Here is a 27992-nt window from a genome sequence, read left to right on the forward strand (position 1 = left end):
CGCGGGGGGGAAGAACTACAACTCCCGGGGAAGCCGCCCCCAACCGAGGCTGAGAGGAAATGCCCCTTCAAGCGCAGCCTCCTCCGCCGCCTCTCACCTTCTGTTTGCTAAGTGGCTACCACCAGGAGAAAGTGGGTGTAATGGACACCCGCGGACGCTAAAACCGAGAGAAATTACGCGTCTGGCTGCAGCATCGAGCCCCCGGTGGGAAAAAAACAAAGCACAGCCATGTTCGGCCGCTCGCGGAGCTGGGTTGGAGGACAGGGGAGGGCGAAAAACATCCACTCCCTGGACCATCTGAAGTGAGTGGCTAGCATGAGACGAGCTAACGTTAGCCTGGGTGATAAGCTGTCAAGCGTCATTAGCACGAGCCCAGGTGCTAGCGACTCCAACTGCAGCAGGTTATTAACGTGTTGCAGTGCACTGCAGCTGGGGGGGGGGGCCTCGTGCCTCCATTCACCCTGCTAACGGGGAGATGAGTGAGCTAGCTTGTGCACGTTAGCATCCCCACTGTGGAGCTGAGCTGCAGTGTGTCCCAACAGGTGTAACTCTATCTGGGTGGAACTGTATTGGTTACAGCTAAAACTGTAACCAATACTGTGTGTGTGTGTGTCAGTCATTACACTATTTGGAGATGAGCAGTCGACTCAACATTTGACATTTTCTTGACAGATAAATTTCATATAGACCAGTGATTCATGCAACGGATTGTACTCATTATAATATATATTATCTCAAGGTACTTTACATAGAAGGTCAAGACCTTAAAAGTCACAGTGAAACCAGACAGTTCTCACAATGAGCAGCACTTTGGCGACTGTGGAGAGAAAGAGCTCCCTCGTTAACTTGAAGAAGAAACCTCCAGCAGAACCAGACTCAATGTGGGCGGCCGTCTGCCTCGACCGGTTTGGATGAGCAGGGAAAAATGGGGAGGAGAGGTGGAAAAGAGGGGAGAGAGAGAGAGAAGGGAAGGGGGAGTAGAGAGAGACAAGTTATGTACCATCAGGTTCCTCTGATCTTCAGCTTCCAGATATGTCTCTCGATCACTATCGATGGAAACATGAATTGTTGTGGAACCGTGCGTTCACCACCTTATCTCCATTTCTCTCCATCAGGTATATGTACCACGTCCTGACCAAGAACACAACAGTGACCGACAACAATCGAAACCTCCTCGTGGAGACCATCCGGTCCATCACAGAGATCCTCATCTGGGGCGACCAGAATGACAGCTCTGTGTTCGAGTAAGTTCCAGTCAATGTCCACTCAATTATAGGTGTGATGTGCATGTGGTTCAAAGTTCAAGCATGTATTTACTTGCGGTGGAATCGGTATCTGAATCGGTCAGCAAGGTTTCCCAATCGTGCACATTCTTTCAAAACCCACTGTGTGTGTGTGCGAACTCCCTATTTTACTTCTTGGCACGCTGATTCAAAGAACAAAGAAGCAACAGCAGTACTTTAGTGGACTTTAACATGATTAAACAAGAATGTCAGTAGAGTGCATACCACCATCAAGGCCCAACATTCCCCTTAAATTCAATCAAACTGCACCGAATCACACTCACTCATAGATATCAGTCTCATAAATGTGACTAATTATTTTCATCATGCCTCTTAACACTCGTGATTTCTCTTCAGCCCACTGAAGCATTTCAGTCATTAGGGATTCAAACTCGTGAAACCTCTTGCTTTATCATTTGAAACAGGAAATGGCTTTGGAGAGCAGAGAAGCCACAGAGGACGTTGAAAGAGTAGAAATTAATGGTCACTCACATATTTCTAAGCTATTGGCTGTTTAATAATTTGTTGTATTGGTGCTGAAACTTTTAAACCACTAATATGAATGTAGGAGTTGAACTGAGATGCAGTCACGTTTGGGTCAATATGATAATAGTCCTTAAGTGAAAAGAAAACTATTTATTTCTATGGTACGAAACACAAAGCTCTGGCCTCACTAAATTTAAAGTTTACTGTAAATTAACTAGAGTCAGTGACTCTGAGATGTAGTCCTATGAAGAGTGTGTGTGTATGTGTATATATATATATATATATATATATTCTGAGCATTTTTATGCTTTATTTTATTTGCCACAGTGGAGACAGACAAGAAATGTAGGTAAAGAAGTTTGGTAATGAGATGCAGCAAACAGTCTGGCAGGCTGACCATATGGCAGCAATAAATATTTGTCTATCTTAACCAATACTCCACAATAATGCTGTGAACGAGAAACACTGTTCATTATTAAAAAATATCTATAATAGTTATCATTTCAATATGAATTCATGGTGAATCCTGTATGTTTTTATTCTCCTGTCTGTTTTCAGCTTCTTTCTGGAGAAGAACATGTTTGCCTTCTTCCTCAACATCCTGCGTCAGAAATCCGGACGCTACGTCTGCGTCCAGCTCCTCCAGACCCTCAACATACTGTTTGAGAACATAAGCCATGAGACGTCTTTATGCAAGTTTTCACTGATTGACTGAAAAATGAACACATGCATGATGTATTGCATTTCAGTAAAATAGACCCGACAGAAAACAGTTTTGAGACTGAGGCTTTGTCTGGATATATGATGTGTTTTTTTTAGGCTGCGGCAAAGTTGGGATGACTTTTAAATCTAATTATCTTCTAAGATGTTTCTATTATCTATTAGAATAGAATATTTTTTCATTTGTGGTTTATGGTGTTATCAAATTGCATTAGTTAGTGGATGGACTAAAAGACGCTGAGAGATCCTAAGTGTTTCCTCCTAAAAGATGTCTTCCTCTGCTAAAACGTATTCCATATGAACAAGTGTGATTAGGTTGATCGTTAATCTTCTCTTCTCTCCACCCTTAGATTACCTCTTGTCGAACAACCACGTGAACTCCATCATTGTCCACAAGTTTGACTTCTCAGACGAGGAGATCATGGCCTACTACATCTCCTTTCTCAAGACCCTGTCACTCAAACTCAACAACCACACCGTGCACTTCTTCTACAATGAGGTGAGGCCACAGAAAAATGGGGTAAGAGAAGTATTGAAACAAGTGTGAGAATCTATCACTTTGTGACCAGAGCCCTTCTCGTGAACTCTCGAGGACAGTTAAAGAAGACGGAAGGGACAAAAGAGGAGAGGCTGCGAGTGAAGGGAGTTAGTGTTGAAATGGATCAGTAAAACAAACGAGGAGGTGGCTGTGTCTGAGCAACTTCAATACACACATCTTTAAAAAATCTACAGCGATTCAATTAAAAAAAAATGTGCAGAGGCTTTGTTGCCACTTGCATTTTGTGCAAGTTGACTTTTATTTGTACTTATCAGGCGACTGCGATCTGCGATTCTACACACTATGTCGAAAACGTCAGCTTCCTGTCTAGATTGGTTGATTTAGCAACAGACATTTTTCTCTGCACTGGCTGGTACAAAGACTCTGAGTGCTGATATCACCTTCATTTAATCTTTTTCTAAGTGTTTGTGTGTAGGTGTGTGGTAATGGATGGTAATATCAAAGACTACTGCATATCTGAATAATCTCTGATGATGTTGTTGCCCTTCTTTGTAACAGCAGTATTTGTAGTCCTTCAGTTGGCCTGTGTGTGCTGGGGAAAGTTATTGGTGTACTGTTGATGGTAGCTTTACCCCTGAAACGAAAGCCAGACCCAGCGTGTAGATATGAGCGTTTATGTAGTTTCAAAATATATCAACCTTATAGCAGATTTAGTTTATGTTGATTATTTACTTAATGTTATTCATCAATAATAAAAAAGAAAAATCGTCTTCTTTGGAATGAAATTGATGACATTTCTGGATATAGTCTTATAGGTGAGGTTAAGTCTGTAATGTCTGAAATACTCTGGTCTTACTGTTATCATCCTTCTTGTTTGTAGTCCCTTACACCATCAGTGGAAGGAATAGAGGACAGAGACTAATTTAGAGACTAACTTAACTATGATCCATTCTTGATTAGTTTATCTCAGACTGTTAAAGCCTCATATACGCTTCAGATAATCTTTATAACCTGTTTTTACTCAGAACAAAGACTTTGGATTTTAACGACCATCACTTTAATTTGAAGCAGATTAAAAAGGGAGTTCCATGTAGCCAGAGTGAACAGGAAGAATACAGCAAGCTGAAACTGCTTCAGTGTACATATGAGCGTCTGATTGTTGTTTAAAGGCAGACGTGTATAATTCTGAACTTATCCTATAGGAAACTTCAGACATTTTGTTAATCTGAATTCAAATCTATTTTGAAATGTCATCACAAGCTTCTTTTGTTCTCAATTTTCAATAGCAACTCTTTGGACGTCATATGTATAATGAATCTCTCTCTTCCTTTACTCTAATTCATTTATGATTTGGTAATTTCAAAGTTTGGCGATTTATAGTGTGTTGCCCTCCAGGGGGCGCCGTTGGATAGCCGTTGGTCTCTTCTGTTGCTTTCAGATCTACACATCTCTACAACTAGAGTTCAAACTCTGGGTTTGGGTTCAGTTTCAGGGTCAGATTTCTTCATTTGCTGTGACCTCCCCGTGACCCTTTGCTCACCGAGCCTCAACTGTGATTGGTTGGAGGTCTCAGCGAATGAGGAATGCTCGAGTAGAGGATCAGTCACTGGCACAGAGAGAGACTGGAAGATACAGAGCTTTTGCGCGGTCATGAAATGAAATGTACGACAAGATGTAAATCAAAATCCGATCGTCTTTTACTTTATATAAATGTAATTTTTTTTACATATTGGATGGACAAGTCAATACATCCATTTTTAAAGATATTCATCATGAATTCTTTAGGGTTTGAGTTGGTCCACAAGATAAGGACACTTTATTATTATACAGTTTCACACCAAGTCTTGAACAATTAGATTAAACACTAAATTATATTTTTTGTGTTTTTGCCCAGCCTGTATTTCTCTACCAAAATGTCAGGCCCAGTGTTTATCATTTCTTTTTTTATACAAGCTGCTTTTTCTCTCTCTCTGTGGTCATTTGTGGCCAAAGCCCGGCGGTGCAATGCCGTGCCTTGCTCACCGGCGCCCCCCCTCTCTGTCTCCCACACACAGCACACTAATGACTTTGCCCTGTACACCGAGGCCATTAAGTTTTTCAACCACCCTGAAAGCATGGTCCGCATCGCAGTCCGCACCATCACACTCAACGTCTACAAAGGTGAGTGCCAGGAACACGCATGTGCTCATGCTAGTTATGCACACATGCAGAACGCAAACACACACGCTGACTCACTCACACACACACTCACACACTCATGGGATGCTGGGACTGCCTACCGCCTCTTCTCTTCTTCTTCTTGCTGCTGCTGCTGCTTCTGGTGCATGAACATGACTAACAGGTAACACAAATACACGTTTTGCAGAATTTTGGGCCCAATATCTTTTGTTGCCTTCTACAACCGAGTGATAAAACATCAATCTAACAAAACAGTGGCTCCCCTAGTGCAAACAATTATTTTTAAGGTATTATATAATACATTTTTTGAAGTTTTCAAAAAGTCCTGAACCTGAGGATATTCAGCCATCATTAAATATGCCTAGAATAACACACACACAGTTCATTTCTGTCACAAATCCGCTGCATTCCATTTATTGTCTTGTCATTTTCTACTCTTTCACAGTTAACTTCTGCTGCAGTCATAATGAGCAGTATTTTCAAATAAGATAAAAAAATATAAATTAATAGAGATGTTGGAGATGATCCAGCAACGCATTAATCAGCAGGTTATCAACCTGTCGGTCTTTTGTTAGGGTTGTGTTACCACAAGGTGCAGCCTCTCTGCTTCACTGATCTCATTCACATATTCACTGTTTATAAATGAGCTCAGTCTCGTGCACTGTGCTGCGTCAGCCTCTGCTTCTCCCTGCTGCCGCCTTTCTTGGCGGCCGTTGGTGCTTTGGGGCGGATTTTCTTTTACATCACACTTCTCTTCACTATACATGACGTAACGTCACCTCGCCTCTTTATAGAGCCACTGCGGCACATCTACGGCTTCCTGTCTGTCTCTTTATTTGTAGTATGTCTTGTTCTGCATATAACACTTGTGCAACCTGACTTTTCTGACACCGCCCATGAAGTCTTGACTCTGTAACACCTGTAGTATAAGCAACCATTGTGGAAATACATGTGTTGACTTTCTGGGTTGGCCCGGGGTTGTAATGTTATTGTAATGAATCTGTTTAAGAGTGAAGCATTAACTCACTGACATAACTGTAACTGGTGCAGGATACTTCTCTGCTATGATGCAGATATGCATTTTATATAGTGTAAATAGTCTGTGTAGAACTTTTAAACAAATATCACAATTTGAAGTTTTTTTAAAATAATTAAATGAATATAATTCAGCTTTTTTTAAATGAACTCTATTATTTAGATGTCTCACTATAGCTCTGTATATAAAGATGGACGACAGGAGGGTTTCCCCAAAAGTGAAGCAAAAGCGTCTTGATCACCTCCTGGTGGCTGCAGTACAGGTCATGAACTTTCTGTCATTTGAGGTAGTTCTAATCACATTGGTGTATGTTCAACTGCAAATTGTTCTATGCTATTTGATGCTATTAAAACAGGGTTGAACATCAGAATTAACAGCTGAGCTGCCTGTATTGACCCGACCTCGCTACCGCCGCTCCATCCCCCGATCGTATCAGGGATGTTTTGGCTAAATTTCTGGATAGTGGCAGGAAGTGGAGACGTGTCGTCCATCCTAATATACAGTCTATGATCACAAAAGTTAAACAAGGCATATTTTGGGGGTTTTCATCATCATGGTAATGAATCATAAATGAACATGTCACTGTTTGATGCTTCGTACTGATTCCTGGAGACACCGCAAAACATAACATGGATAATAATTACTAGCGTCAAATATATTTTTATTCCAGTTATGTTGCAACTCCAGCTTTGTCTTGTCGCTTGAATAATGACACAAAAGAAAAGTGCAGTGTCCTGGTGACGTAAATGTTTCTTTTCAAGGTCTGTCATTGTTTGTAGTTTTATTTGTGAAGATAACTGCAGGGTCCTTGCCACCTCCCCGACCCCCCCACAGCCACCCCTTTACTCACATTAACCCTGTGTCTGTTTCCCCTCCCCTCTCCCTCCTCCTCTTCAACAACCACTCTTCCTCTCCTTGTCTCCCCCCCCCCCCCCCCCCCCCCCCACCCCCCCCCCTCCCCCCCCCCCCCCCCCCCCCCCCCCCCCCCCCCCCCCCCCCCCCCCCCCCCCCCCCCCCCCCCCCCCCCCCCCCCCCCCCCTCCCCTCCCTCTACGCGCCCCATCTGCCTAACTCCAGTTTCATGTAAGTTGGTTCCATTCATCTAGACTTTAACTCAGGGCTGGGTATTGTAGAAACATGTCTTGGTGTTAGTTTCTTTACACGTTTACCAATTGTTATTGGTAAACCAGTTATTACGAAATGTGTGTTTTGTTATGAGGTATTACATGTGTGTTTAGCGATACCCAGCCCTATTTATACCTGATGGTGTATTTGTTGTAAATGTACTGGTATGAATATCATTCTGTATCACCTACCTACATGCATACATTACGAAAAACACCTGCATGCCTTTTTTTATTTGGTTTTTCTCGGGTTAATCGTTCCTCAGGCTTAATTTCAGCTGAGGGCCACATGTTGCTCACGGCGGGTTTGACAGTTTTTGCGGTTATTGAGCCAGAATCTTACTCTCCATTAATCCTCAGTTCATCCACTTATACACAATGCTGCAATGACAGGGGAACTCTGATTTGTACATTTGTTTTCTGCTATTACGTAATTCGTGAATTTGATTTGCTCATTCGTTACTGGTCTCAGTTTGACCAGTGTGGATTGGCATTGTGAAATTACAACCAGTTTTATTTAACCCTCCCTTTCACTTTAGTAATTTTCTTGTAATCCTGTTAACACACAGACAAAGAGACAAACAGTAATCTAAGCATTAGCCTACTTGGTAACAAATCTAACGTAATGCCAAACTTCATATTAGGGCTTTTTATATAGTAGACCTTCAAGCAGCATTGAATTTTAGCGTTTTTTTTTTACATTGTACTATGATAAATCTTGTGAATTACAACACTACTAGTGAAATTCTAACTACAATTTATGTTGGATCTAATCTGGCTCAGATCTTTCTCCTGGTCTAAAGAAGGCTCTTGTTAACAAAGCAGAAAGAAAAGGTTGGAAAAGCAGTTTGTCTATTTGTCCAATTACACCACGTGAAACCCAACTCATGCTGGTCACGCTGTCGCCTCAATTTAAAACCAGACTGGGTTTCCTCTTCTCCACTGGATTTCTCTTTATTTCGCATTTTACAAAATCCAAATGGCTGAATCAATTCTTGGACTTAATTTGACTTCATGTGGTGGGTTTATTTTTCAGAATTTGTCACGATTTTACTTTTTTTTGCTTGGTTTTGTATGTACCGGTCACATTTGGGTAATTTTCTGGGATTACAAATTGTATGTGAATGAGAGACACCATGTGCAGCGCCAGTCACAACTTGTCTTCCTGACCCCCCCCCCCCTCTCCTCAGTGGACAACCAGCACATGCTGCACTACATCCGAGATAAGACGGCGGTCCCATATTTCAGCAACCTGGTGTGGTTTATTGGCAGCCATGTCCTCGAATTGGACAAGTGTGTGCAGACAGATGAAGAGTGAGTGCTGTCTCTTTCTCAGTGTAATTCTCTCTGTGGCCTCTAGAAGTCAGGGCTGTTTTATTGTCAGGGTTTTTAAAACATTATCCTGGTGCTCGTTAAGCAAATTGCTGTACTTTTAAATTGCATGATATAGTTCAGATATAGTTTTATCAGCGTTGTTTCAGTTTTCTGTACATCTTGACCTTTGTGTCACAGCTGCACTGTCACATGTGCGATTTCAATGATAATATCTAAGCGTCTTTCTATTTCTCTTCTTTTTTTGTGTCTCAGACATAAGAACCGGGGAAAGTTAAGTGACCTGGTAGCGGAGCACCTCGACCACCTCCACTACCTCAACGACATCCTCATCATCAACTGTGAATTTCTAAATGAGGTGCTGACGGACCACCTCCTCAACCGCCTGTTCCTGCCCCTCTATGTGTACTCATTGGTCATCCCTGAGACGGTACGGTACCCTTATGTGCAGCTGGTAATAACGTTAAGAGGTTAAACGCAGAAAGCTTCTGAAGTGTCAAGGCTTCGGTTTCTAAAACATAGTAACACTGAATTCGTCTGTCAAATCCCAATTGCTAATTTTATGTTTAACGGAAGTAAGTGCCCTGTTGAAATTAGACTGACAATAATAAGTAAATGAAGAATTTAAATTGTAGATGTGTGTTTAGATGAACTAAGCACAACATATTATGGTCTGTGGATCGCCTGAACGTTACATTTTGACATTTTAATCAATCCTACTGAAATAATAAATAAATATACAAAACATTACAAAAGCTGTTGAGTTATCATGTCGTCCATCTTTATATAATGTGTATGAACTGCACAGAAGTCACAGAGTAACAGCATTAAACAAAGGAATAAGCACTAAGCACCTATTTGTGTAACATACCAAACCAGAGGTCTGGTCCATTCAACTATTAAATTATTATCAAACAATATGGTTGTTCCAGCTCTATGCTGTATCTCTCCACTCTCAGCTGACCTTTTATTTTTCTATGTTTTTTAGTCTGAGGAGCGAAAAATCAACCCTCAGGTGTCCTTGTACCTTCTGTCCCAAGTAAGCAACACACATCACTCAGGAAATGTCTTCTTCTTTAATCATTTTTAAGTAACGGCTCTTAAATGAATGAGAATGTGTCTTTCCAGGTGTTTCTGATCATCCACTATCGGCCACTGGTCGACTCCCTGGCCGACGTTATCCTCAATGGGGACCTGTCTGTCTTCACCCCACAGACAGACATACACAGCACACAAAAGAGCACGGTAACACACACACACACACACACACACACACACACACACACACACACACACACACACACGCACGTTATGATACAACACACACACACACACACGCACGTTATGATACAGCACACAAACACACAGGCAACCACATGGGTACATACATGCACGGGTATTTACACAAACACAAACACAATGGAGCTTCAGATGTGCACGTGGGTGGTTCTAAGATCACAGGGTCATGCTTTTCTTCAGCATTCACCCACATCAAGGCAGCATGGTGCAAATTACCTTCATTGTTTTTTCGTCTTTCCTTTTTTCAAACAATGTCTCATGACTTCTCTGATTGTGCTTGTCATTGTACTTCACCGTCCCCTTTTAATCTCCCTCGTTTCTCCCCAAATCTTCCCCATCTGAGTCCCCTCACCTCTCATTCTCTAATTTTATCTCTCCCATGATTCAGTTTCTCTTCCCTCATTGCCCTTCCCCCACTTCTGATTATTTTTTTGACTGTTTGTAAAGCCATGTGGGTGTGCTGAGGTAGTGAGCGTTTCTGAGAAACCCTGTGGTAATTGTGTGTGTCTGTGTGTGTGTGTTACACCTAACGCTGTTGTAAGAAGTAGCCTACTTTCCAGTGAATATGAGTGGAAGTGTGATGTTTGCCTACAATCAGGAGGCAGCGAGACAAAACTAGTTTGTGTGAACTACTCATTCAGCTGAGATTTTCCTTTGGGGATGGCGCCACATTGACTCTGTAACATTAGGTTAGAACATTTCAAAACATTAGAAGAGAAGTTCATAAAGAAGTCACTGATATGGTCCAACGGTTTTGAAATAGACGTTTCACACATTCGTTGTTTTATTTTTTTGCTACTTTATAATCAAAGTTCCCTTGAAATGTTGTTACTAGTTCAGATGGGGATATTTTCTTCTGTCTCTGTGTTCATGTGTATTGCTTGCATGTGCACAGATTGCTCATTCTGCAGGCACCAAGTTCATTTGCATTTCTGCTAAATGTTTTCATTTTTCAGTGGTTGTACAGAAGTATTTGTTTGATTCTCTGCGTGCATACTGGCAGGTGGCTGCCACATCAGATAGAACTGCTCCTCTATTATTGTTTGATTCATTGCAGATTAAATGGATGAGGTATGGGTGCTTTTTCGACACAGGTGGTCAAAAGGCACTTCCTGTTTGTCTGTGATGTGGCAGGAAATTAGGTCACATGATGGAACACTGAGCTGGCTCACCTAACCCGGATCTCTTTCCTGGAAGATGTGTGTTCTCTCTCTCTCTCTTGCTCTCTCGCTCTTTCTCGCTCCCTTGTCTTTTTATACCTATGTTTTTCTTCCTTTTTTTTATGCATCCGCAGCATCTGTTCTTTCTCCTAAATCACATGTAGTTGTTTTAGTTGTGTTCATTTTGTACATCAGATATCGTGTGTGGTTGCGTGTATGTGTGCCCGCATGTGCACCACCATGTGCACGCATATGTAGGTTTGTCTCACATGCTCCCTGACCTCCATTAATTTCTCAGCATCGGCTCGGAGTGTGAGCGGTTTACCAGAACATAGTCAGCTAACAGGTGCAACACAGACACTGATACTAGTCTGTGGTTTATGCCTGACAGCGTAAACACAGTGTTTTCAGCAGCAGATGTAGTGCAGTCTTTGCGGTGACTTACCCTGTGTCACAGAGCGATGACACGGAAGGAAGGAAGGTTAAAAAAGACCAAATTATTTTGGGAAATTGGGAAGCTGATGCTTTGAACTTTGTTAGGCTTCAGGTTATTTTTCTAAAAAAAGAGTGATGACTGTATAGCTGAGAAATAGTTTTTTTTTGTGTTTGTTCCTCACAAGTCAAAGAGGAAGAAAAGGGAATGATGGAAGATGTAGAAACACAATCTTTAGCTTTCACAATCTTTAAGCAATACATTCTTTAGCCAGAAAATAATGACTTAAACATAACACATAACAATCCCCACTTACTTCCAGTAATTGGAGATGCTCAGAAACTTCAACTGAGGCTGTTCGTGCCAAAGATTTGAATATCCAGGATCCGTCTATAGCCCCTGACTCTGTACGTCAGGTGTATATGCGTTTATCTATGTAGCTACGTGTTCACATGCATATGTGTGGTTTGCGTCAGTGTAAGAAATCAATTGAAATCGGGCCACCTAGTTTCAGTTTGAGTTACATTACTTGAACCTCTTCCTCTTTGTCTTTTGTAACAAGGTTCAATACTTTTATATGAATTACAACCACAGGAGCAGTTTCATGTCAAGTTCTTCGGTAAAATCACTGATTATTCAGTTCGACGAGAATCTGTAATGGCTCTATCAAAGATCCTTTGTGGTGGTGTACAAAAATCGTGTGTGTATCTTGAGAGAATAGCTTTAATTAACCAGTTTTTAGTTTTGTTATCTTTTGTCATTTCGCTAATTGTAAATCCTTTTACAACCTGACTTTGACGGGGGCTTGTTTTGTCATTTAAAAAGAAAAAATGTTTTTACTCGAAACAGACACTTTAATCTGAAGAAGTGATGCAATTTTATTATTAGAAATGTTAGTCGTAGTTCAAAATATCACCGTTACTATTAGTCAGTTTTACTGTAAGTCAGTGCTAAAATCTTTGCTCAGCGTCTTATCCTTTACCAGCTGTTTCCTGTGCATCTGCATATGTTCTTCAACTCTGAGTTCTGAATGCGAGAAATGTGTCTATTTCCAGTATGGCCTCACAGATAAGACCTCAAAGCCACTGATCAGCACTGTGTGTGTGTGTGTGTGTGTGTGTTGATTAACACGAGAGTGCAAGTGGATCTCGTGTGTGCTCATGTGTGTCTGTTTTCTGCATGAACATCTACCAGTAAAAGGTTGTAGTGATTTTGCTTTCTGGAAACTGGTATTTTCTACAGGGTATCATTATCTGAGAAAATACATCCCTTCCATTCTCTCTTTTTCTCATTTATTTTAAACTATGAACCGCCACCATACTGTGTTACCTCTGTAATGTCCCCTTAGATAAAAATCATGCGGCAAACAGAGCTGCCACTGCTTTCTTCTTGCCAAGTTTATCTTAGAAAGAGCACGATAACAAAACACTTTGATGATTTTGTGATAAGCTGCTAAAATACTCATACTCAAACTCATTTCCAGATACGTAAGGTTTTCACGTCTCTCACTCTCGCCTCTGATTCCTTTCTGTCCTTCTCCAACCTCCCAGGCCATTGCAGGGGGCCTGCGTCGGTTCGCCAAGCCCTCAGAGTCTCTGGAGCGCTCCCTGGAGCTGTCCCGCCACCGTGGCCGCAAGAGAACCCAAAAGAGGCCAAACTACAAGAACCTGGGCGAGGAAGAGGATGAGGAAAGGCCCGGCGGAGGGGGAGGAAGCGGAGGACTTGGAGGAGAGGAGACCTGGGATGACAATGGCAAAGGAGACAGGGATGGAGGCCGGGAGAAGGGAAAAGGTACAGAGGGAGGAGGAGGAGGTGGGAGTTCTAAGGGAAGCAGAGCAAGTGGGGAGACAGCGGAAGGTGAGTGTGTGTCTCCTTGGACACAGCAGTACAGGACTGTGTTTGTGAGTGTTTCCTTACTACCATCAATCAGACACAGTCTCCCATGATGCATCCTGGTTACCCAGCAGCCATCACAGCAGCTGCCCTCGTCTCCAAACAGAAAAGAGTGAGACTAACTGTTAAAAAGACAGAATCATTTCACCAAAAGAGTGTTTTTAAAAAAATCCCTGAAAAACGGCATAAACGAAAAGAAACTTTAATTTGAAATTCCTCTTTATCTAGTTTTGAGATGAGATCACCCTTTTTTCACTTTTATTTTCCCTCATGGTTACCATGGCTACCACGGATCACATGTCCAACACAATCCCTGTGGCAGCTGACTGACCTCTTCCACGGTGACACACCATCCATCCTGTGCTCCTCACCTCTCCTCCTGTCTCTCACTCTCGTCCTGTGTGTGTGTGTGTGTTTGTGTGTATCAAGTAAAACTCTGGCCATTTAACTCATCTGAAATGATTCCTTCTTTACTTTGACTGAAAAGACTCTTTGCTGAGAATATTAACCGAGGGTGACACAATCTTCACGATCGTCTGAAGGCTCAAACGCACAGATTGCATCATGGGCTGCTGAGGAACACAGTTTCAAAATGAGTCCAGGGCCATTCGGGGCCGGAAAAATGTGGCCAACCAATTCTAACGGATTGATTTGAAAAGTGATAAATAAAGAAAAAAACATTTTGAAGGACAGATGATAAGTTCTAATGCCGCTAGTTGAAACTGCACTAATTGTTCCTCTACATTTTAATGCGGACAAATACTAAATTTCATGCATTAGAAAATAAAGTTTTTGTTCTCTGATCAACTGTAAGCAGACACTGACTCCGTGATCTTTCTTTCTTATTTCATTACCTTTTTAAACCAGTGAAGGTCAAGAAGGAAGCACTTCAGACGTGCATTCATTATCACTGGTGAAAATATATTTTTTTATTCATGGCACTGATGTGTTTTTGTTGAAAGTGTGATGTGAATGTGAAAAGCCTGTATTATAAAAAAAACAAAAACACAATTCACATGTATTGACACTTATGCTAGTGACTACAAAAAGAGTGTGTGTGTGTGTGTGTGTGTGTGTGTGTGTGTGTGTGTGTGTGTGTGTGTGTGTGTGTGTGTGTGTGTGTGTGTGTGTGTGTGTGTGTGTGTGTGTGTGTGTGTGTGTGTACAGAGATAGAAATGGTGGTGATGGAGAAGTGTAAGGTGTCTGAGCTGACTGAGCAGAACATCACTGATGAGGAGAAGACGGCTGCAGCCACCCGCACATGTGCACAGAGAAGCAGGTACATGTACTCGCATATCTGAACACTGAACAGATTGACGTAGAAATGTGAAGACTGAATGAAATATAATTACGTGTGTTGTTCATAACCTTTCTCTCTGTACAGACCGTTTTTAGACATGGTGTACAGTGCCCTTGATTGCGGCAACGATGACTACCACGCGCTGTTTGTCCTCTGCCTGCTTTATGCTGTCTCACACAGCAAAGGTAATAACTTGTTCTAGATACCTGGTGAATGCAGTTACCTGACCTGTGAGCTACATATACAACTGGATTGGACTCAGTAGGGCACACACCTCCACCAAGGCGCAACTGTCCCCTTGAATTCTATCATGCGTCACAAAATATTCCAGATATCTTTCGATCAAGATCCAGGAATTATCTTCTGTGAAAATGTCAAAAAAAAGCCCTGTTTTCCAATGTTAAAGAACGTAATAATAAATGTCCCTGACCTGCCCTGTTGTCCCGATCTGCATCAAAATGTAATGGGTTCTTCCTCGGCCCACGACCTTCCACCAAGTTTTAATAAAATAGTTTCAGAAGTTTTTGTGTAATCCCAGACAGACAAACAGCAATGAAAACATATCCTCCTTTGTGGAGGTAATAAACCAGAAGCCTTAAGGCCAGTTACTTGCTCTCTGGCAGCCATGTTGGGGGACCATGAAGGCTGCTTATGATAGAGGGGTATTCTTATTGTGTTTCCTACATTGTTTTTGGAAGTAAATATAATTTGTGAAAGATAGCAGTAATATTATATCTGTAAACTACAACTTTCTAAGGAACTGCAACATGAAACATTGATTTGTTAAATTAGCCAGCTCGCTAAGAGGCTCTTGGGAGTCCAGGGAACCTGACATGAACACTTTCGATCATTTTCAGGTAGACAGACTAAAGACATTCAAACCTACATCATCAGAGTGTTCACGTATGTAATGTCACGTCTTCCATATCTGGTCTGTAGGTATAAACCGTGATCTTCTGGAGCGGCTGCAGCTGCCAGTTCCTGACCAGGAGAAGAGCTGCTACAGCCTGGTGCTGGCAGAGAGACTAATCAGAGTCATGAGCCAGGCAGCACAACCAGGTAACGCACAAACAAAAACAAAGGCCGTAAGGAACCATTGTAAGTTATCCTCAGCACTTACTCGTCTCTATCTCTTGACATTTACATAGACGGTAAAGTGCGTCTAGCTACACTGGAGCTGAGCTGCCTTTTGTTGAAGCAGTCGGTGCTGTCTGGAAACCTCTGTATAATCAAAGATGTCCATCTGGCCTGTCTGGAGGTAAGACACACACACACACACACACGCTTGACTCATACATGATGTTAGCATATCACACACACAGACTCAATAGTTCCAGAAACGATCCTTTTTTCAAGAAATAACCCATCATTAAACAAAACAGGGTCTGTTAATTGCTGTGGTTTGAAGTGTGAAGAGGAGGCAGCTTTAGAATAAGGAACCTGTGGGGGGTGAGTGAGTAAGTGCCAAACTGCTAGTGAATTAGTTATGAGCAAGACCTCACTTTATTAGAATGAGGAAGCTGAGTAAGAAAGACTTAATTTATTTCTAACGGACACTTTGTCCTTTGCTACATAAGAATAGACCCTAATTGCTTTGTGTAACCTTATAAGGCCGCTACATTAAGATTGTAATTCTATCACAATAACTTTCTTATTAACTGTAAGTGAAAACTCTTAGTCAGTGGACTGTTGGTTAAAGAATATGGTCACACAGAATACAACATTAATAATTCATAATGATTCAAACATAATAAGAAACTATTTAGGAACAATGTTTTTCTTTACCTACTCATTATTTGAATATATACATTTAATAGGGAGGAGGATGTGTTTATTTCTGTGTGTGTCACATGAATGTTGGTTCATAGTGTATTTTCCTTTTCTTTTCTCTCCATGTTTGCACTTCAAGGGTGCCAGAGAAGAAAGTCTGCATTTATTGCGGAGGTTTTACAAGGTGAGTGTAAACGGTAACATGTATAATGACGAGATCTTCTCAAGTGTCTTTGCCACAGAAAAAGTTGGTATCAGTTGAAAGTGATATCCAGATCCCCTGGAGATGAGAATATAATATCGTATATTTGTGCCACTGACTATAATTCAAGGCATTTCCCTGAAGTTGTAATGGTAAAACTGAAAGTAATTCATCATAATTACAGCTCAGAGTTCAGTTCTTGCTTTCTTTTTCTATTTGAGTGTCTTATCAGTTTTGGAATCACTAATGGGAGTTATTTTTGGCTGACGTTTAATGATTTAAATGACATGGTTTGCAGCTGACGTACTCTTTCAGCATTTGTACCGCAGTTAATTCGCTATCTTGAAGAAACTGTCCTTGCTCAGCAAATCTCTGGTGTAGTGCGTGCAGCTGAGAGGTATGTGGTAACTCTGGGAACCTGCGTCAGTCCACAAAGAGACAATGAGCACAAAGAAGGAAAAGGTCTTGAATGTTGTCCCCACAGAAAACGAAACCTATCTCAAAGTGTTGTGAGTGTGTCTACGTCCGTATACTGTGTTTACACTCAGCACTCACAGGGAGCCATTAGTGTTTCATTGTAGTTTATGACAAGGGAAAACTTTGACTGAGGGAGAAGGGGCCTGTAAAAAATCATTACAGGACACGGTAACTTGTGATGTGACCAATAGCAAAGCACTCAAAAGATTATTCTCTGAAAATAAGTGCGTTTGTAAAATACTGTGATGTGGCATTAGTGTTTCTGTAGCTGTATTTCAGTATAATGGAAACCAGTAGAGGAGTAGGGACACGTGCATGAACATCTGCATGTAAACATCCAAAAGTCTGGGAGTCAATATACGTGGATTATACAAACATGCACACACTCTGATATTTTATGTATTTCATTTATGAATGATGAGGTGGGACTTAATGCTTCTTTTTTTCATTTTAATCCGTTATCACAGGGAGAGGAGATCTTTCTGGACATGTTTGAGGATGAATACCGAAGCATGACGGTGAGTTTATCCTGATTTCATGTGTGTATGTGTTTCTCTCTCTTCTGTCCCCATTCTAAAAACAAAACACGACCAAGTACATTATGTTGTTCCTGCTTGTTTGTCTGTACTCATGCTTGCGTTGTGTGTATGTTGCAGAGTAAACCTCTCAACGTGGAGTATCTAATGATGGATGCCTCGGTGCTGCTGCCACCCACGGGCACACCTTTGACTGGCATCGACTTTGTCAAGAGACTCCCGTGTGGAGACGTGGAGAAGACTCGCAGGGTGCGTCCACTCTCGCACTCAAACTCAGTTCATGTCCAAAATCTATCTTGAGTTTGTTCTTGAGGCCTTTGAGGACATGAAATCGCTAATACTTAACATTTTGACATACCCATTTAATTACACTGTCCCACTATAATTACACTATTACATTACACACTCAAAGCACATGAAAGCTCTCATGAAAGATCAAATCTAATTTCTACTATATTCTCACCTCTTGTTTTCTCACACGTCTTTTTTTTTTGTGGAGCACTTCTATTTTTGTGTGTGTGTGTGTGTGTGTGTGTGTGTGTGTGTGTGTGTGTGTGTGTGTGTGTGTGTGTGTGTGTGTGTGTGTGTGTGTGTGTGTGTGTGTGTGTGTGTGTGTGTGTGTGTGTGTGTGTGTGTGTGTGTGTGTGTGTGTGTGTGTGTCCTCTGCACAGGCGATCCGGGTGTTCTTCATGCTGCGGTCGCTGTCGCTTCAGCTGCAGAGAGAACCTGAGACCCAGCTGCCTCTGACCAGACCTGAAGACCTTATCAAAACAGATGATGTCTTGGACCTCAGTAAGACACACACACACAGGCGTTGTGTCAGAGCAGAGGTGTTCTTTCAATGGGAAGGTTTTGTTGTGTTCCCATCAGTGGGAGGATTTCCTCAATTGTGAAAGTGCTCTGAAGCAAGGCTACGTTTTCTCTGTTGCAAACACATGGGGAGATTATTGTTTTAGAAATGATTTATAACACAATAAAACTCATTGTACCTGAGCTATAAAATATAATAACAGCTCCTCGCGACTTTCATGTTTGTTTAGTTGGAAGGTGAAAGTGACAAATTGTTTTATTTGTTTTGATGAATTTGACCTTTCAGATCCCCAATGAACTTGTGACCAGTTACAGTGACTCCATTGTCTACCACTAGTGAGGTTGTTTCAGGGCGGCAGGTTGCTTTGGGACACTTGATAGCTTTGGTGCATACATTAGGTGACAGGGAGTGTCGAGTGCATACTAGTGACTGCTCCCTGCAATGTTGCCTCACAACATGCCTGGCTGTAGTTGAAACAGGGCTGTCTTTCTTTAGATAGGTTGTCGGGTTGTAAGAACTTAAATAACAACAACATTCGAGGCATTTACTTAATGGCTAATGACTCTTAATTAGGATGTCACTCAAGTTCATAACTCCTCCAAGGCCCAACTGTGCCCTTACATTCAATCAAGCTGCATCTAATTTCCCATACTTATAAGTATTAAACCCCTAAATGTGCCTGATTTAGTTTTCATCAAGACCCATGAATTATATCCTGGGAAAACTATATATATATATATATATATTTTCTCCCCACTGGAGAAGTTTGATCGAGAAAATAATTTCAATAAAAAAATAAAAAATCCTTCATGCCTGTCGTCTGTTTCAGACAACAGTGACCTAATCGCCTGTATGGTGGTCAGTAAAGATGGCGGCCAGGCCCAGAGGTTCCTCGCTGTAGATGTGTACCAGATGAGTTTGGTCGAGCCAGAAACCAAACGCCTCGGATGGGGTGTAGTCAAGTTCGCTGGACTCCTGCAGGTAAGAGAGAAGCTGTTTGTATACCTTTGTTTTAAATTGCCACAAATGTGTCCTTTCTCCCCTTTTCTCCTCGTCCTCAGTTCATCCTCCAGATTCTGATTTCTTGTTTTCTTTTCACTTCTTTTCACTTCACAGAAAAAGCATGATAAACTGTGTGACACACATCATATGATGTACTTCTTCGAAGTGTATTTAGTCATGCTGAACCATTTCCAGTGTATTCTGTAATGTCAACATGACCCCAGAGAAGTTCAAGTGACTGCATTTTAACAAAAATGACTGTTTGCTCTTTAGAAACTGATATTGTGACATTTTTACAAAGCATTTTAAAGCTGTTGTAAAAAATCTAATGTTTCCTTCTTTTGTCTGTTTTATGAATCACATCTTAACTCAATTTGTATCTTTCATCCAATTCTGCTACTTTCCTACTCAAACTCACAAACCCTGTCTTCCTCTCCTCATCTCTCACCCCCCCTCTCTCCACAGGACATGCAGGTGTCTGGTGTTGAGGACGACAGCAGAGCGTTGAACATAATCATCCATAAGCCCATCTCCAACCCCCACGCCAAGCCCCTGCCCATCCTCCAGGCCAACTTCATCTTCGCTGACCACATCCGCTGCATCATCGCCAAGCAGCGGCTGGCCAAGGGTCGCATCCAGGCCCGACGCATGAAGATGCAAAGGATCGCCGGTGGGTAAATAGGAAGCCGGGAGTGCAAGCGAGTCGTGTTAGGCAGCCATGTTTTTGTTCATGACACCAGTATGCAACATCTGGTGACGCCTCCTGGTCAGCTCACCCCCATATATGGTGGGTTTCTGCTCACCTGCCCAGTCGCTCTTCCTTATCATACTACACCACTGGATCTCGCCAATTTCGATTCATAAATATTAGATGATTAAGACATGAAGGGATAAATCAGCCCCAGAAAGTGTAATCGTAATTGTTATGGAGGTTTTCTGGAAGCTGGTGAAAGGAGAACTCAGGCAGCAGCTGATGTCTCATGCAGAAGAGTTTAATGTGGACTTGATGAATCAATGAGACCAAGTCTGAAGATGTCTCCCACAGCCTCCCCAGTGTATCTCCCTCTACTTGCGTCACCCACTCTAACTGCACATCCATGAATGGCTAGAATTGCTGTCACTATCTTTGTTACATGTAAGTGTTGGCATCCTATTGGACAGATAAGTCTAAAGTAATCATTCCTAAATCACATTGAGTCCTTAAGTCGGAGGGTTGGAGTTGGTGCCTGTCTGTCTGGGGCATCTGAACTTGATAAGAAAGTCCTTCAGCGTAGACACTACAACATACTGCTGGTTGGCCCTTTATCTATAACCTGACCTTGGGTGTTGCTGGGAGAGAAGGGACTATGTGTGGAATTAGACGGGCACTATTCTCCTAATAGTGTACAGAATCCAAGTCTCAAATCTGTTGTGTACCCATGCATGTGTGATCCTCCTGTTGCCAGGTGTACGTGTTTGTACATAGACGCGAACAATTATCAGAGGATTATTTCATAATGTAAATTCAGATCAAGTGACTCATCAGCACTTCCCCTCTCAATGGTCTGATTCTTCAGAAGTTATTAGTAACAAGTATTATATGGCATTTGAAATCTTGCCAATGCAGCAAAGTGAATAAGGATGCAAACAAAAAAAAAACCTGTGATGACAAACCCTGTTTTCGACACACACTCAAAAGCATTTCCTAGTTACATGGAATCCAGTCACAGTAGAGCCAAATACATGAGTCTACACTTCACTTCCCATTACACTCACTCTCTGGGAAATCTAAATTGAGTCCCTTTCTCTGACATAAGGCAGAAGCCTCTCTCTGCCATATCATGTTTAATATCCAACGCTAAGTACACTGCAGAAGCGTTGTTTTGATCCCTGTGCTTCCTGTGTATGCAGCTCTGTTGGACCTGCCAGTGCAGCCCAGTGCCACCGAGGTTCTGGGTTTTGGTCAGACAGCCAACGCTTCACCCAGCGGCCTCCCTTTCCGATTCTACGAACAGTCGAGACGGGCCCCCAACGACCCCACAGCAGCTAGAGCAGTCTTTGGCTCCGTGGATAAAGTTCCAGGTAACATACAGATCTAGAAGCATCTAAAAGATGAATCATAGAACACATATCACCCAAATCTGAATATCATGAAGGAATGACAGCAAAGTCAGACCCCTGGAAAAACAACTGATTAATGAGAAAGTTTTTTAGCCCAGGTTTCAGCTCGTGTTTATGCTAAATGTTTATATTGAGTTTTTATGAGTCAATAGTAATAGAAATGTATTTGTAGCCACATTAAAAGTTAATGTGTTTTCCATAAGAAACGCTTCTATAATAGATTTATCTTTTCTCTGTATGTTTTGGGTAAATTACAGTGACATAAGGTTCAAGATAAACCATAGTTTTAATTGGTGTGTGTGTGTGTTTGTGTGTGTGTGTGTGTGTTTATGTGCACGTGTGCACCTCCAGGTTTTGCGGTGGCTCACTGTGTGTCGCAGCACAGTACCTCGCCCCTCTCCTCGCCCTCGCCTCCCTCCAGTGGGAGTGGCAGCACAGGGAGATGTGACTCAGTGACTGCAAGTACTATATCAGCTCAAAGCCCGACAGGTAGCGCACACACACGCACGCACACACTCACACACACACTCGCACGTGCCTGCTTTACAGATGCAGAGTTGTGGTTTTACCTATAGTACAACTGCACATACCTCAAACAACACAGTTGCTTGCACTGATGTCAAGTGAGTCAAATGGTAATAGGTCAAATCAGGGCCCTTTTCATATAGAGCGGGTCTTTACTGTACTCTTCATTTGCATATAGAGCAGGGGAAGTTAGATCCTTTCTCAAGTGGTCGCTCAAGACCCACTCTACTGCCCGCTGTGCTCAGATCAACCAAGATGCATGAGAGTGGCAGGTATGAACAGGGCGATGGCTGCACTCATATGGGTGTTAACGTGCAGTTTCTTTACATGCAAACAGGAGGACCTGTTCAACTGGCTGTGGAAGAACGCCATACCTCAGTAGGTTCCTCCGATAGATGATTGTACAGAAAGCTTAGTTTGGAGCAGTTAGTCACCTTAATTGATGTGAAGTGTTTAAGGTGTGACTCTACCGAGAGCCAGGAGAGTTGTGTAAGGTTTGAGTGCAGCTGATGAAACTGGATAGGTGCTCCGTGAGGTCGTGACACGAGAAACTCAATCTGATCCAAGAGTAGTGTCTCGTTTCAGGTGTTGAATCTGTTGTTTCAATGAATATATTTTTATACAGTGAGTGTTTCATACAATGACTCGTATCTGAGTGGCTTCATAACTGCAGCCACTGTTCCACCATTGAATCTTTCTTATCACATAAATTGTTTTGTTTACTTTTTGCACTTTTTATCTTCTTAACCTCAAAATGACTTAAACTGCACGAGACACACATAGTTACACACCTACATATAAAACTGTTAAGGGGTTTGTTCAGATTTTTCTAGATTTAAGAATGTTATTGTGAAACACTTTTGTTATATCTTTCATATGCAACCTAACACTCTCACAATGTAAGTATGCTTACAAACTAGTTATTCGATAGTAGTCGTAGTATTGTTACTGTGGTAGTTTGTTAGCAAGTGTTCACCCTCTACCTCTGTTTTTTTTCTTCTTGGAAGCTTTTCTGCTTCGTTGACACATTTGAAACAAGCTCAACCTTGTCAGAAGGAAACTGTTTGTTCTTTACACAATGAAAATATAAGGAGGTACTTGGTGAACTCAATGTCATTCTGCCTTTGCCTGTAGAAAACACGTCCCTCACTTCTTACCTACGTAAATCTCGATAGTTCCCTGCTTTGGGTTAAGTGAAACTGTCGGCATGTTCTCACTCTACAAAATCTATATAAATCTGTGCCTCCTCTCCTCTCCACTAGATGACGGCACATTTTTGGAGCACACTCCGCCCTCCTCCTCAGGTGGAGAAGGGGAAGGGGGAGGGGGGGAAGTAACTCTACTCTCCTCTACTCCTTCAACCCCAGTCCCCGCTCCCACCCTGGCCCCGAGCCTCACCCCGGCCTCCCAGCCCAACATCTCCCTCCTCACCGACAACAACGCCGACACACTCAGCGTGGAGTCGCTCACGCTACTGCCCCCTTCCGACTCGCCGCACCTGCACCCATGCGCCAGCCACGTTCCCGCAATGCACTCCCTCCAGAGACCAGATGCCTCCATCGCAGAGGAGGAGGAGGATGAGGAGGAGACAGAAGGAGACAGGAAAGGAAGGCAAAGAGACGTGGAGGAGATGCAAGAGGAGGAGGGATCGCCGATGGATGCGACGGTCAAAGAGGACACCGCCACACCCACTGAGGATGCACCAGAGGGAGGAGACGAGCCAGAAGGTGAGGACACACATCTAGAGGCGGAGCTTTCTGCTGCAGAGCCGCTAAAAAGAGACGACTCTGTGGAGAACACAGAAGATGCAGACTCACCTGAACTGGATTAAAACAACACACAAACTCCTGTTCATGCACTTAACGTCATCTCACACACACAGAGGACAGGAGAGTGTGATAGGGAAACTATCCGGTGGGGGCTACAGTATATTTTCACGTTGCGACTTGTTGGAATTGTGTGATGTGGATAAATCAGGAGGCTTTTGAAGCCTTTGTGTTTGCACATGAAGAAAGACTCTTTTTATGCACAGACAGAAGACAAGTCCAGACCCTGGTCGGACTCAAGGAAGGCTCAAAGCACATTTGGCTTTTTGTGCACTCGAGTGTGTTCAGTCGTGCGTGCGCGAGTGTTTTTAGCACGCGTGTGCCGATGCACACAACCAGCAAAGTTTTTTACTCATTCTGATCGATTGTCAGCTCAAAGACACACACACACACACACACACACACACACACACACACACACACACACACACACACACACACACACACACTCCCCCTATTTTTGTGTCTAACATTCACATTTTCACAGTCTATTGTTTTGTGGTGGCGGTCACTACTATGCTAATACACACACACACACACACACACACACACACACACACACACACACACACACACACACACACACACACACACACACACACACACACACACACAATACATACGGTCCACACTGAGTCAGCTGCACTTGCCTTTTAACCTTTGCATGTCGCACCCATTTGCAGTTACTGCCACCCAGAAGTGCCAGTGGGTCGGTGTGCGCGTGTTCCGCTTTCGGTTTGATTCTCATTCTTCCACATGTAAAGTAACGATCCATTCATTTGCCACTTCCTGATTGGTGTCTATTATAGAATATATATATATATATATCAAATCATCTCGACCAATCAGGCAGCACTTCTCTGAGACTCTCCACATTCATTCGATGTTAACCGAAGCTCTTTTAAAAGTGGTCGTCTTGTGCCCTGCTGGTAAATATTTGGATAAATTCCTGTGGGAATGCGACATGAGGTGTGTGAACGCTGCTTTTTACTTGTGATTAACCAGCACAGTCGGTTTCCAGCAATTCACGTATGCAACAACAATCGATTAACTTTGATCTCACTCTTGCTTTTATTCCAACTTCCATTTCAAATCGCCACCTGATTTTTTTTTTTTAACATCCTGAAGTGCGTTCACCCGTCAGCAGCCTGAAAGATCTGAATGGAGCATAGGCTGCTGAATAAGTGGAACTGAATAATATATAATGCGGAGAAGTAGTAAGTGAGTATTGTTTCAGTCATGCATCGATTCATTTTATTCAGCCTGTGGCAACACAAATGTCCTCAAACACAAAAACGCTGATTTACAAAGTTGTTTCAGATTGTTTGATGACCTAAGAAAAGTAGATACAAATTTTAATTTTTTCTTAAATTTCTTTCAGCCGCATAGTGATGTAGTATAATATGGATCTGTGGTGTCATGAGGAAACTATTTGAAGTAACAGCCGTGTCTTTGGGTCTGCACGTGTTGAATGTACCTGCTGGTTTCCCCCCCTCAGGCGCTGACCTGAGCTCAGTTTTACTCTGCATGTATGTAGGGATGGCTTTAAATAGATAAATGTTAATAACACAAGAGAAATAGTATGTGGTTGATTTCCCCCCCCCTGAACAAAAGTTTGGATCCTATTTTCATGAGCCATGTTTAAATCCTGGAATTATCGTTCCTTCAATCATCTGAACAAAGCTTAACTACTGCAATAATCTGAAGAAGTAACCAGTGCTGGGGAGACATGAATGTAACAACTTATATCTCTCAATCATCAGTGTTCAACCTCTAGATCAACTTTAAACTTTAATTCACGACTTCATTTGTTTAAAATATATTTTCTGGGCGTGTCCTCATCTTTTTCCATCCTTTTACCCACGCTGCTTTTCTCCTTCTCCTTTTCTCCTTCGCTCTCCAACTCGCCCTCTTCTTTCCGGTGCCATCGCCACACAGCTGAAGTCTTAACGCTCGATCACTCTTGTTTTTTTAACTTTGTACAGTCATCAACAAGTTTATAAATGAGAAACTCAGAGCAATACTCTCTTTATTTTGAGTCCGTCTCCTCGTATTTCCATTTGGCTTTTTGTAAATAGCAGAAGAATGACAGTGGTGATAAGGCTGCGCTGACCTGCTGAAGAGGCTTAGTTTGGCACAGTTTGCAGAGCAGATGGTTCAGAGGAACGTGCATCGGCCGACGCGTCGCCCGTAACCACTGGCGACCGAAACGTGCCGTGAGAAGCATCTGTAATCGAGTCTCTGATTGTAGTGTGTGTGTATGCAATTTGTTTGTATGCTCTGTAAATGCTTTTGGCTTTTAAACCTGTAATTATTGTTAATGAACTAAAACAGAGGAATAAATAAAGAATTGCAATAAATTATTCTACTTAAAAAACAGTGCGCGCACTGCATGAGTGTTGTTGTTGTGTTATTTTTCTACTCCATTCTTCTCAGAACTGCACAGCAGTAGTAAGAGCAGAGGAGGTTCTCCTCAGAGTTTGAGCAAGAAAACCACAGGAAATATTAGAAAACCGTCGCCCACCCCCTCGTCTTCTACAGCACTGAGCACAAGCTGTCAGAGGACGTTTTTAGGGGAACTGATGTTGCTCTTAAATAGAAGTCGGTTGTAAAATATTTGGATTTCTACATAATCAACCTCACACATATCTGTGGTGCTGAAAAAAGCTGAGTCGAAAACACAGTCACATGTAGCAGAAAGCTGAAGGTCGGTGACCTACACTGAGAAGCCTCACGTGAACAAGCACAGCTTCAAACTGCAGCACACAACGAATGTTCAACCTTCTGCTCTGCAGCTCGACACTCAGGAGTCAGGAGTTCATGATGCACGTATTTGCTTCTGGCCTGAATTCAGAATGTGTGAGAGTGTGTGTCAGACGCTGTGAAGGCCTGAGGATCATGACGTTGCTGTTACACTTTCTACATTTGTGTTGTGCCTCTGTGGCTGCTGCTGCTGCTGATGCTGCCCTCAGTCACCTTGTGGTCTGTACGTGTTGCTTTTATCGCGGTTCCTCACTTCAGGGAAGTCTGGGTGTTGTGTGCGTAAACCTGAATGAGTTCCTGGTACTGCAACAATACTGACATGGTGTTCTTGTGCGAGTGTGCGCCACATCACAGCAGTCACAGCATCAAACTGAAGTTCAGACTGATGTAAAGATTGAAGCAGTCGTGCTGTTAAAGTCACAGTCACGGATGAAGATTATTTAGAACCGAACAATTAAAAACATGTACACAACATAAGTTCACACTGTGAACATCTTACTTTTGACCTATTTACAGCCACATGCTTGTGTTACTAGCGTTTTGTGCCGGATATTTACGTGGCGACCAGAGGTGAGAATCTAATAACATCAAAGGAATGTTCCAGCACAACTGTCTAACTATGAAATGGCAAAGTGTCGTGTTTCTTCTTTTGTTTTTGTATAGTTTAAATAAATTCCACACAACAATTTACAGTTTTTTTTAAAGGTGCTGGTTGGTGGATTTGTTTGCCACATGCTGACGTTTCCCTCCCTCCACCTCAAACATAAAGAAAATCGTTGAAATAAGAAATAACTTTTCTGTGTCCCGTCCTCTGACATGACCCTAACACTAACATGGTGGAGGCGGGATTTAGGACCTCTACTGCAGCCGGGAGCACTCGCGTCATCCAATCTTCTCATCTAATTCTACGGAAAGCAAGTAAAAAAATTCCCTAAAAAATGTCAAATTACTTCCTCTAATTATTCCCATTACTGCTGATTTGAGAACCTTTTAAGAAAAAGAATTTGGCGCCGTGATGTAGCAGCTGTACGAAGTCCCCCCCCCCCCCTCCCTGGGGGGAACCTACTTTCTGCTGAAGGGGAAACACTGTTTCACTATGACAACAAGCCAAGTCACTATCAAAACTCATTATCTGACATGGTGACTAAAGTTTCCTGTGAATCAGTTATCACTTTGTTCATTCTGAGAAACTCCACCAAAAAGAATGGGTGTGAAAATGAAGGAACTGGTAGAAACAA

The 27992-nt window shown here is 42.3% G+C and overlaps 1 protein-coding gene across 5 annotated transcripts; it reads left to right on the plus strand.

The window, feature by feature from the left end:
• On the plus strand, positions 1 to 24387 carry clec16a (C-type lectin domain containing 16A). Of its 5 annotated transcripts, none has more exons than XM_034592476.1 (24): positions 1 to 302; positions 1116 to 1244; positions 2328 to 2461; positions 2840 to 2988; positions 5043 to 5148; positions 7279 to 7284; positions 8516 to 8639; positions 8913 to 9087; positions 9646 to 9696; positions 9786 to 9902; positions 13100 to 13406; positions 14610 to 14721; positions 14827 to 14927; positions 15682 to 15801; positions 15891 to 16000; positions 16652 to 16696; positions 17659 to 17709; positions 17848 to 17976; positions 18399 to 18519; positions 19368 to 19519; positions 20006 to 20210; positions 21431 to 21601; positions 21992 to 22129; positions 23533 to 24387. In XM_034592476.1, exons 1-24 carry the CDS (start codon positions 229 to 231, stop codon positions 23994 to 23996), a joined length of 3291 nt encoding a protein of 1096 aa, XP_034448367.1. In that variant the 5' UTR covers positions 1 to 228; the 3' UTR covers positions 23997 to 24387. The 5 variants fall into 5 exon arrangements, with proteins under 5 accessions (XP_034448367.1, XP_034448362.1, XP_034448363.1 ...); XM_034592471.1 differs by having other exon boundaries at positions 2 to 302; positions 23428 to 24387; XM_034592473.1 differs by having other exon boundaries at positions 4 to 302; positions 13100 to 13340; positions 23428 to 24387.
• The last annotated feature ends 3605 nt before the right edge of the window (positions 24388 to 27992 follow it).

This window comes from Hippoglossus hippoglossus, chromosome 8, assembly GCF_009819705.1.
Source record: "Hippoglossus hippoglossus isolate fHipHip1 chromosome 8, fHipHip1.pri, whole genome shotgun sequence".
Taxonomy (NCBI): Eukaryota; Metazoa; Chordata; class Actinopteri; order Pleuronectiformes; family Pleuronectidae; genus Hippoglossus; species Hippoglossus hippoglossus.